This window comes from Fusarium mangiferae (genome assembly GCF_900044065.1).
Source record: "Fusarium mangiferae strain MRC7560 genome assembly, contig: FMAN_scaffold009, whole genome shotgun sequence".
Classification (NCBI taxonomy): Eukaryota; Fungi; Ascomycota; class Sordariomycetes; order Hypocreales; family Nectriaceae; genus Fusarium; species Fusarium mangiferae.
In genome coordinates this window covers 1,406,456-1,418,510 of record NW_024573929.1, presented here as the reverse complement: position 1 = coordinate 1,418,510, position 12,055 = coordinate 1,406,456, and the positions used below count along the sequence as shown (strand labels likewise).

The 12,055-nt window shown below is 50.0% G+C and overlaps 1 protein-coding gene and 1 non-coding gene across 2 annotated transcripts; both read right to left on the bottom strand.

Annotated features, from left to right (window-relative positions):
- Positions 1–385: 385 nt before the first annotated feature.
- Positions 386–476, bottom strand: tRNA. The gene is given in 2 exon segments: positions 386–420; positions 440–476. It is a non-coding gene; the product is annotated as a tRNA-Glu (tRNA).
- Positions 477–2,345: 1,869 nt separating this feature from the next.
- On the bottom strand, positions 2,346–3,458 carry FMAN_08599 (uncharacterized protein; the record flags this gene model as incomplete). Its single annotated transcript, XM_041835082.1, has 1 exon — positions 2,346–3,458. One exon carries the CDS (start codon positions 3,456–3,458, stop codon positions 2,346–2,348), a length of 1,113 nt encoding a protein of 370 aa, XP_041685281.1.
- Between the last annotated feature and the right edge of the window lie 8,597 nt (positions 3,459–12,055).

The window sequence follows — 12,055 nt, the reverse complement described above, 5'->3', positions numbered from 1 at the left end:
GTTACTACTGGTTCAGCAGCTGAGAGTGAATGTCCTTGGTCGTATGAACATGGCCCCCTCTCTCTCTAGCATGAGACAGGCTTTATTCAGCATAAGTCATAACACCGAGAAGACGTTACATTAATAGCTTTGACTCCAAAAACAATTCTCAGAGTGAAATAGATAGCGGGTGATAATCTCAATCGATCATCTGGAGTCACTGCCCCAACTCCATTTTATATGCCCAAAAGGCAATTGCTAAAAATTGACTGATGATAGAATACTTTTCAGTCAAACTCCAACAGGCGCCGCCGCCCACTTACTCAAACAGATCATCACCATAAACAAAAGTAGACAACACGACAGACACCTTACATATTCAGATGCCAAAAATGCAAAAGAGAAACTCCGGTACAGGGAATCGAACCCTGGGCTCCGCGGTACTTGATCTCTCAGGTTATGAGAGCGCGAAATGTTAGCCACTACACCATACCGGATGACAAGGCTGCTAATTGGTTGAAAACTGAGTCCGCAAATTGGGTTTATGAAAATTGTAAGATGTCAACCATATCGTGACAATGGGCTTCGACTGGTCCAACATAACATACAGAGCATGGTTGCGGCTCTGACAACCCTGATGGCCTTGACAATGGTCTGGACCAAGTTCATCAGGACTCATTGGCGCAGCAACGAAAGGGCATGTGCTACCACAAAACATTGACAGAGTTAAGCATTAAAGACCAGGAATTATCTACAGCCTCGCTTTCTGTTGAGTCAAATCTCGGAGCTTGATATCTACGGACACGTATTACCCATTCACAAGCCATTCACAATGCCGAGTCACTATATCCTCATTGGCCTCTCCCTCTTCATCACATCATTGACAGCAGAAGTTATTCTGGATAGTATCATCATGTAGGCTTTTCGGAAGACACCTTGCTTCAATTGTACCACCAATGTGATCCTCTACCCAAAACGTGAGAGGGACTTGGCAAACAAGGTTCATTACAAGCTTCACCATTTATCATTGAGCCTCTGAAAATACACGTGCATGTTCAAGCCGTTTCCGCAACACAACGTGTCTTTAAATAAACATCCTTCTTATCGATCTCTCACAAATAAACATCACAAGTCCTGAACGATGAGTTCCTCTTACACACTGAACGCACATCTTCAAGCCACAGCGCCACATCGTAACTTTTCTTTTTCCATTCTCATCTTGCTCCACCCGATAAGCTCCCGCTATCCAACTCCACCACTCACCCATATCCCTGGCCTGGCCTGGCCTGGCCTTGTCCCGTCCACACTCCCCTCCCCTAGCTAAAGTACTCTTTTGGTGAGACATCGCTGGGAATGTACCTCTTTTGCCAATGGCTTGGTCCCGCTGCAACGGCGGCTTCACCCGCGCACATCAGTCAGAACATGCTTAGGTTATGTCCCTTACTTACCCAGAAATATGGCTCACGCTTAACCTCTAGAGGAAGTGAACCGGCCCCCAAATCGTGATGTAGTGTAGGGCTGAAGTCAATGGATTTTCTTTCGAGGGCCCCTACGTCCGTTTGATCTTGCGACACATGTCAAGCAGGCGTTTTTTGCCCTTCCATCAATCGGGTCGGCATTCTCATCCATCACGCTCACAGACAATACAATAAGTGCTTGACTAAACAATTCATTTCGCTATTGTCTAGGTAGTCCCTCCCAAAGGGCACCCGTAATCCAATCTCTGCTCAAGGTCAGAAGGTTGTGCCTCTGCCTAGGCGCGCGCCTGCTTACAGTCAATACTCGTTAACCTGAAATCATCCAGTGATGTTCAAGTCCACGGCAATAACTAGCCATTACATGTACGCACAACCCTTGTATCCTGGTAGTCCAAATAAAATGGCCCCCTAGACCCCAGCGGAGTTTGCTGGGAGGGGCCATGCATGATAACGCCAAACATCCATCCATGCTGTACCTCGCTGTCCACAACCTCGAAGATGACACGACTTCAGAGGGGCGAGGTAGACAAGACAAGGCCGAAACCCATGATAGAAAATGAAATAAAAGAAAACGGTGGAGTGGTGTGACATGATCGCAAAGGGGTCAGGGTCAGGTATATATGCACTCCGGGTATCGTGAAGATGAGAGTCCCTAATGCTATGGTGTATCGCCTAAAGAGAAAAGTAAATGTGCCGTGATTCCGATCGGTCCTCATATACTGACCCAATCATTTGGGTTCAGCAGAGAAATTTGAAATGAAGTGAAGTGAAGTGAAGTGAAACTCCCGTGACAAGCATCATTGCTCAGAAGACAAGCGGCAAATGAAGGACAAGCTACGCCGTGGCCAACGAGGTTCGAAACCGTCCAACATGGTGAAGGCCACTCCACTAGTTCAGAATGACGTCCTTCAATGGCTCCAGGAGTTCCTCCCTAAACCAACCGGCACTTTCAAAGGCACTGTGGAGCTTGGAGGCCTTATTAACATCAATCTTGCAAGCCTGTTGGGCGTCGGTCTTGCGGAAGCCTTTCCCTCGCCTATAATTGGAGAGCCTTCCTATGAAAATGCGTCTCTTGCTCGCTAGGTACGTCGCACAGTCAAGGCGCAGATTGCTTGCCAGCGTTCTTTCGTCAGGAGTAAGAAGATGTCGATGAGGATCCTGGCTGTTGTCGAGTGGCGATCCCTTCCAATCAACTTTGAACCAGTTCGCTTTGTTGGGGAGCACGCTCGGACACAGGTCCAGCAGTGATGCAAAATCTTTGTCTGGGCCTTGAGCCCGAGGTTTAGGCTCAGCGATGTCACTGGCACTGAGCTGAGGCGTTGGTCGTCTAGGGCTGTTCGTGGATTGAACGCGAATAGTTCGCCCGGTAGGTTTCAGAACACGATTATTATCGGAGCGAGGCCGAGATATCTTGGGGGCTTTGGCCGCCAAGGGACGAGCGCGTGCTTTGGCTTGAGCTATGCGATGATTGTCGTCACGAGTCTGCTTAGTCACTGACAACATCCATGCCCTGGGGTTTTGTGCGTAAGCTGTGTTGAGTTGCGATTGAAACGACGCCACAAGCTCATAGTCATTGCGTGTCGGGGGTTGCACCTCAACAAAAATCTTGTCGTTGATATTCTTTTGTATGTGTTCCTCAATCGTTCGACTGTGGTCACGGTCCTCGGTGGTTGGAAATAGGGGAATCTGGGCTGGACTGGAAGACGCATCATCTGGGTAGAGGACGATATCACGGCCCGTTGAGTTTGTTGGTGTCTCGGTGGTGGCCATCGGTCTGTTGCAGGGCGAGATGGGAGGAGACATTGGAGTCTGTCCTGAAGCGTTCTTGCTGGAGGAGGAAGAGGAGTCGGCCTTTCCGGTGTGATAATAGAAGCTATCGTGCGCTTGGTCTGGAGGCGACATCAGACTGTTGATATGCATCCTGGAAGGAATTGAGGCAGGATGGGCTGGAGGAGGCATTGCGCTGGTCGCTTGCGCAGAGCGAGGAGAATTGGCCGCCATTGTTGTGGTGTTGTTTGTGCTGTTTGAGGGGCCGGATGGTGAGGAGTGAAGAGAAAGAGAATGAATAGAGGGGAGGGGAGACGGAGTTCGTTCAGTCTGCAATTTGACTGACGAGATTGTATTGTCGTCGAAAGTGGTAGAATGTTGCATAGTGCAGATAAAGCGAAAGTGGTTTGTCAGCCACGAGACGCAATCAGTCAGTCAGTCTTCACAATGGCTGTGACGTGGACAATAGGGAGTGTGGCGAAACCGTTGAGACCTTTTAGAACAATCTAAAAGGGCGAGGGGCTCTCAATTAATAGGCTCAGACGAAAGGCCTGAATAAGCCCGAATGAGTCTCGTCAACTTTGTTTGCGTATGCCCAACCCAAAAGTGTATGTAAGTGCGCTGTCAGTGACTGGATGGGCGCCTAGACCAGAGTAGGCAGCAACAGGGCGGCGAAACTGGAGGGGGGGCGACGGGGGCGGAGTTATAAGGAGGGGGGGGTGTAATGTGTGAGATCTTGACGAGACCCTCTTAGTCCCTTGGTGCTTGAGTAAGATGCGCAGGACTGTGACTGTCCTGTCGACCCAAGGCAGCGGAGTTTGCTTCGGCGTTTAGTGACGAATTGTGTTTACCTCCGAGACGGATTGAAGAGTGTCCGAGATGATTTCTTCTTTAAAAAAGAGAAGAATGATGGTGGAGAGTGTGGGAAGGGCAGTTCTTATGAAAACGCTGAGCCCGGAGTGATTCGAGTGTGTAAGTGCACGTAGGTGCAATTATTTGTCAATGCTGATATGGGTATGGGGTGATAGGAGTGTCTGGGCACTCAACAGGCGGGGCCAGGGGTACACTCAATGGGGGGCAACCGTATGACTGTAAGAGTGCAGTGTAATTCAATTGTTGCAAATCGACATGCGATTGTCGACGTGGGTAAATGAGCAGAGTAGGGTAGAGTAGAGTAGAGTGCGAGGTGTAAAGCGATGGAGCCTCAACAGAGAATCCCAAGGAAGATACAAGGCCCCGAGAAACAGTAATAGGGCCGTGGGTTGTTCGATCTATGGGACGGGCACCGTACCAGACCGTATGACTTTTGAAAGCAATGACTCTCGAGCCAGTCGAATGGGCAATTGGTTTGGCCGCGACCTGACGACTTTTGAGGGTCGGCCGAGAGCTTGACTTGATGATGTGGCAGAGAAACAAAGGCAGCCTATGCCTGCTGAAGACGGGGATCACTGAATGGCCTGGGGCGCAGCGGGTAGGAACAGACAGTTTTCAAGGCGAGTCCGCAAGTGTGTGAACTGGCTCGAAGAGGAAAACAATGTGTAGAATGCCCTCTTGGGCATATATGCCTATAGAGGAGCGACGGGAGTTTGCGCGCGTGTGCGCATGCAAAACGCAAAACGGCACACGCCAGACAGAAAACACCAATTAAGGGTCAGAGTATGATGATACTCTTATAAGGAAAGTATACCTTGCGTGAATATGCAACAGAGGAGATGCAGTTGGCTCAATTGTGTGCGCGCAGCAATGCTAAACACGAAGAGAAGAGTTCAAGATGGAGAGAAGCAAAGCAAAGAGAGGAGTCGTCTTTGTCTCGGCTCGGTAACAAACCAGCACTAGCATCAATGACGGGCTCTTTCCCGTGCTTTCAATGGAAGTCCAATTGGGAATGGATTGGGTCGCAATTGAATTGATTACTACACTCTCCCGTCGTAGTGAATTGGAAGTCAAGTTCCTTTCTGTTGGTGAAGGCGTCAGGGCAGGAACCACTGTGACGACTGTGCGCTTGACAAGTAGTATCTCGGGTTAGGTGGACTTGATTGGTTTATTGACAAGCAGCTCAGACTCAAAGACTTTAGGAGAGTGGGCGCGAGTGGGGGGCCAGTGGAACGAGATGTCGATTGATTGATGGATTGATGCTCAGAGACGATTATTAGAGCCTGGCTGAGATGTTGAAGTGTGGGTAACAGAGCGCAAAGGGTCCATTAGCCAGTTACGGCTCGTGCGATATTGCAGAAGTGAAGAAAGAGTGAAACAAGAAGAAAAGAAGGAGAGAAAGCGAATAGCACTGAAAAGGCGCGTGCCATGATTGATATGAATTGGATTGCTACTAACACAATAGGCCCAGATGCTCGCAATCAATGGCTCCTACCTTACTCACTCACATCACAGACAGACAGTCTCACTCTCACTCACACTCACACCTAACACAGTCGGGTGGCGTCCTGTGGAAACAGAGGGAGATGGACGGGAAGGAGGGTGTCAGGACAGGGAGTGGAAGATCACTTTGGAGTGTGATTAGTAAAACAAACGTGAATTTTGACGCAGCCACAATCTAATGTGACAATGCGACGATGCAAAACTGACTAGCGACACACCCTATTCATGCATGGCCATTCTCCTTTGTTTCAATGGCTTTCATCAATGCCTGAAAATGGACGCTTTGTATCGTCCAATGGATATCTCAATTCAGCAGCCTTCTTTCAGCCCTCCATTTCCCTACCTAGCTTAGGTAGAGTAGAGATTCGTTGCTTTTCCCTTTCAGGGCCCCCGGTGAGTGACTGCCTGCAGGCTGCACTCGCGCGGGTTTTAGCTGCAGCTCACTCAGACTCACCTCAGATGCCAAACATTTGGGTTCCATGAATAGAAGTGGATCTGAGCTCAGATAGACTTTGCGAGGGGCATTATTCTGGAAGCATAGCCCATTGAGAGAGCCTAGACGGGTTGGAGATGCTTCAATTCACAACAAGTTTGTCAATTGACAACTGCTCGTATCAATTGAATCACACAGTTACTTTTCCTCCAATGTCGCAGTCCCCAATCACCCATCTTGTACTCCGTACTCAGCAGTCATGCGTGATCGTGCACAGGTCATCAGGGACCTCTCATTAGCCACGGGGGGTGTGACCTCACTGGAACTTGAATACCGCTAGTGGTGATTGACGGACGGTGACGGGCTGACCCTTCCCAAAATATCCCACCGTCTGGAAACTGAATCACGGGGGGGAAGGTGTGAGTGAGCGCCGTCTTCCTCCTTCCCTTCCATCAAACTGACTGAATGCCTTGCCTTTTCTTGTGTTAGTTCGACTAAGGTAAAGAAAAGGTAAGCGCTCAATTACAAACCAACTTCTCATCCTGTCACTTTTTCTGCCCTGCTTTGCCCTCTGACTCATGCCATTGTCCAATCCATTATTACCTAGTCAGTGCAATTGGCGATTCGCCATTTCGACTCGGTCATTTCCCTCACTGACATCCGATCCGAGAGCTTCAGCCAGGAATTGGTTGATGAAGTCAATTCCACCCAAGGAATTCTGGAATAGGGTGAGTGGGGAAGAATGAGGTAGGAGGCCAGAGAGAATCTCAACTTATTTTGAACGAAGAATAGACAATTTGCTTCAACCAACAGCCCCTACCCAGCCGAGATTCAATAACGGAAGCAATGTCAAAGAACCATGTCGCGGGTGCGCGAGGTGAGCAACGGGAACAGACGCCAGTTCCCCCAGTTGCACGAATACGGTAATCAATCAGCCCAGCGTCTCCACAGAACGAGCATCACCATCTTTAGTGGTCACCGAGATGCGATTTCCCACTGTGTTTTCTCATAGTATACGCAAGCGAGACGCTGCGTTCTCGCTCGTCCTGCCTCAGCCCAAACCGCAGTCTCAATGCATGAGGCTGGCTGGCTGGCTGGCTGGCTGTCTCTGTTGGCCAAGGAAGTGGTGATGCTAGGAGTTCGTGCGCCATTACGGCCTTGGTATGCAGCATGTAGGTACACATCCCACCTAACCTATTTAGCCATCCATCATGTCCTGGGAGGCGCTGAGTGGCTTGGTCAGAACTGGTAACGTCCACGAGGCCCGGCGCCAAATCTCCCAAACCCAGCTAGTCCCGAGCTTGGTATGGTCCATCTTCCTGTTCCTACAGAAGTCTCCGGGCAAGAGATCTGGCCTGCGTTTGTTTGGCGGCAGATGCGCGTCCCTACATTAACACATGCTCATATCTGGTCGATCATGATGCCATCTGAACTTTGGAAGATCACACGAGGGCTTTTGCGACACCATCACTGATTATCTTCAACTATGTACGCTAACTCCCACGTTCCTCACCTACCTGTGTAGTAGCCACTACACTGCAATGGACTCTTTTGCACTTCTGCTTCTCATCCAAGAGCCAACCTCATGCATACATGACCCCCTCTTCCTTTCTCTTACCTCCTTAGGCAAATCACGATCGCGACAGTGCCTACATAACGCCTAATATCTGAGGGGCGTGTGGTTTCTGCGTGTGACGGCTCATGTCTTGAATCAGCCCTCCTCTTGCTCGCTGCCCGACGCCCAATTATTAACTAAGAATGTTGAGCGCCGACTCTGGTTCCGTTGGCTGTGACTTACATGTTTGTGAGTGCCAGACTAACTGGCTGTTATCTCACCGGTTGTCTTGATTTGCGGTCTGGCTTGACCAGTCTTGCCTACCAATCCAAATCACTCTGCCTCAGCCCACTGCCTACCGTAACAGGCTCATGCTCGCGAGCGAGGTGGCACCCTGAGCTGATATGCATACCTCGCAATCTACGGCGACTGCATTCACGTTTGTGGATATTCAAGGATACAACCGGTCAATTTGCGCGCATTCGCGGAGCATCTGTCGTCTTCAACTCTCGTGGCTACCCGCTTGGCACTCTGCATCTCGTCAATCGTTCCCGCATCCGGATTCCCATTTCCAGACCCTTTGTTTCGGCCCTGAAGGGCCCTGAAGATTACTTGTTGGGGAAACCCAGCGATCAACCCCGCCATGCAACAGAGTCGCAACTTTTCTGACCGAGGGTTCATGTCCTTAATTGATGCCCGTTCATGATTCAAATAGTATCTGACCGATGTAGACATTGCAGCGCAAGAATGGAATATCAATAAAGTCAGCCATTGAGTTGGCGATCGTTAAACAGCCATCGGCTTCATAATTGGACATGCAGCGCAGCTCCTTCTTGCGCTGTCATCAAGGACTATTTTGTGTAAGTCGTTGGGTGTTAGCCGAGATACCAACTGGCGGCCTCACAACCGTCGTCTTCAAATTACGTGGCTCTCGGCAGATGGCAGTATCAGACGACCGTCGCTCTACCAACAATTGTTTCCCAACTTTGCAATTGAGTGCCAATTCAGCGTTCATTATTCACACAATTGTGTACATACATATCGCTATGTTGCTTCCTCAGGCTTTGGGCTTCACTTCCCCCCACACCGAATTGATGTGAGTCACAGGATATGGAGAAACAGGCTTGGGCTCCCGCAGGAGCAGACTAGAGAGACCAAAACGAGACCTGCCACCAAGTCATGTCTGGTCTAGTGTCTTGGCTGGTTTGGGGGCGACCCAGACCAGGGGGGAGTGAATTATCGATAAGGAGTTTGAGGCCCTGGTACGTTTGGGCTTCTGGAAGGATCGCTGATTGGTGAACTTTAGCGTTCAAGGATGGATTGAGTTGTTGTTGAAGGAGATGATGGCATGATGGCATTTGCATCATGGTCAAATATCAACGTCATCATCTCTCGATGACATGAGATGGTTTTCTTTGTTGGACCCGAAAGTAGCATGAGGTATGCTGGCTTGTTGTGGTAATTCCCAACAATGACACAGTAAGGGATATGGGCAAAATTGTCCAGAACTTTGGTCAGCTTGAGACAGGAGCAGATTGCTCCATCGGGTGAGCCGGACGCTTCATCTCAGCATTGCCCCGAGACAGCACGATTGCGTGGCCTAATTGACGGAGCAAAGCCTGACAAACCCCGAACGGAGCTGGACAGTTGCTATAGTAAAGCCGAAACGAAACTGCATTGCCACTCTGAGGTGGAAGCCTGAGGCAAAGCCATCAATGGGGGGATTCGCAGAGCAATGAGAGGAACTATGATCCGAGGACGCTTTGTCTGAGCTCAATTCAATTTGGAATTATCACATCAGCAACGACGGAGGAAGCCCGAGCCGAGCAACCAAGCGAACCATGAATACCGAGGTGGGACATGCGTATCTAGCTTGGTGGTCGGCAACCTTGGCATCATATTGCTGCTGTCGAAGTAAACGAGCTACACACCTCCCTTTGCTGCGATTCTCAATCAGAGACAAGGTGGGAAGGACAATTGATACCCGCTTCCGAATATTTATCGATAGCAAATGGATATTCCCCAGAGTTTGGCAGCGGGTGTTACAGATGAACTAACCAGGTTCCCCACCATTGGCCTTGGATCGTCAGCCGGCGTCCTCTGGCAGGTGAGCAAATGGTGGGAGCACATGACAAGTAATGGTGGGATTGGCTTATCATTTCTTCTGATAACGAAATGCTACTTTATCACTGATTCAACTGTGTAGGGTCCAAATGCAAGACATGCGTTGCGACAAGCAAGGAAGTTGCTGAGATTTGCAATGGTTGATGGCATCTGGCCCTCCATTCCTACTCGTAAAGGCTGGTAGCAGAGTCGGGACGACGGCCTACCGCGCTTCAATCTCTAATGGCATGGGTAATTGTGAAACGGCCCGCTCGGCGCGTGTATCCTCCGTACCATCCATTCCGTCCTCTAAATCGGTGGTGGCTGATCAACATCCGCCGTAGTGGTGGCCGCCCTCACTCCCAAGACTCACCTATGAGGGCTGCTCGTGGATATGAGAGGACCATAGGCTCAAGGAAGGGTGCGTCTGAGTCCGGAGGCTGGGGTCAAGAGGCTCACGAGGTATATCCCGTGAAGCGTCACCCGTCCCTTATCGCGTTGCTATCATACTACCATATATCATTTGACCGCTTTGGTCTGAGACAATACAGTGGGCGATTCTGTGCGTGAGTTTGAGACTTGGGAGTCTGAGCGCATGAATCTCGGGCAGTCGCAATTCTGGCACCCACATCACTTCGCAGGATCGGAGAAATGAAACGGCGTAGTCTATCCCAACATCCTGGATCAATCCGGGAAGTTAATGAAGAACTCAGCGTGCTGCGCGCGTCGGCAAGTCATCAGCACTGTCTCAGTGTCTACCAACTCCACATACGAGGCTAATGCTGGTGACCGACGGAACATAGTTGGAGGCGCCAAGGACATAGGCCTGTGCAACGGTGAAGACCAATGTCATTCAATGACTGCAAGGGCGGTCAACATTGAGGCATCTTTCAGCCATCTCCCTTCTCAAGTGACAGAGAAGGGATAGCAACGGATGCATCAAACCAAGGAAATCGGCGAGTCGTGCAGTTGAAGCTCACGACATTTGGGATCCAATGCGATCTAGACCACCTCGAGCATCCATCAAATGCTAGCAGAAAGACGTCATCCAAATGCTCGTCACAGGGGCCAGTCTTTGACGGGCGTGTTAGTGGAGGACCCTTCCACTCTAGTGCTGGCTTCGAGTGAACTGTTGGTTCGCTTCCATGGTTCTTTGATGTCCGGCGCGACCCCGCGATAGAGGGGTCAAGTCAAATTGACTCAATTTCTTCTAATCAACAATTGAGATATTATGCCTCACTTATCGACTTTCTTGAAATGGTTGCCATGGCTGGAGTGTCTATATCACAACATTGGGCTCACCACTGTTTATTCAGGCGCCTACAGCGTCAACACCAAACACAGAGTATCAAGTGTCTTGTCTTGTTTGTCCTGCTCTCTAATTTGATTGACACCCACGCGACGGCATATCATGCCTCGGCTTCGGGCCTCCACCTCTTGGCTTGCTTGAGATGGGCTGGATCGAGTAATGGAACTTTGCAGCGTTATTTTCCTTTTACCCTTCGGCATTTGTAACGCAAAGAAACGGTGAGAGATACTGATCCACCGTCTTAGTTCTAGACGCCAACCGCAGTCCGTCTGCTTACACCGTCCCCGTCCGTTGTGCCCCTCGAATTCGGCCCTCCGTTTCCCTCTTTTCCAGCGTGCCGTCTCTCAGTTCGGCCAATCTCAGGCGGCGGTTGATATATCGCCCGCCTTGCTGAGCGGCTAAGGCAGATTCGGGCCGCGTGCACGGGTGGTTTTGTCAAATTCAATTCGGTTCACTTCAGCTCTTCCTCGGTTATGAGTATTTCGGCGGTCAAAAGCAAGGTGCTAATGGTTCCATGCTCAGTTATCACTTCAGTCAAGATACTGATCACTTGATGATTGCTTCTGTTGACTTCAATGGCATTGAACAGCTACGCTGCTCCGCATATCAAAGTCCATGATAACCACACTCCCTCCCTTCACTCGACTTCTCCGCCTGGAAAGAAAAATCTCCACTATGATCCATAGCCACAAGACAACTCAACTCCATAACGGACGGCCCCACTGAGGTACCTCAATCCCTCCCCGTCTTCTGGGTCTGGTTCCTAGACTTGACTAGACACAGCAAAGACCCCCTCTATCTTTGCCATGTGAAAGTCGAACCCCTCGCGTCTAGTGGGGGTATCACTTTACGCGGTTACGAACAGCGGCAACGTGCAGTTTCTGCGAATATCGTACGGACATTTTGATGCTACCCAATGGGACCGAGCATTCGCCTCTGGTCATCTATCGATTTCTATTTTTTTGCCTCTGAGTATTGCGGGCAAATAAATGTACGGTGAAGCTGCGGGCAGCCAGTGTGGCGTACACTGATACTGGAGTGAGCTCAGGACTGGA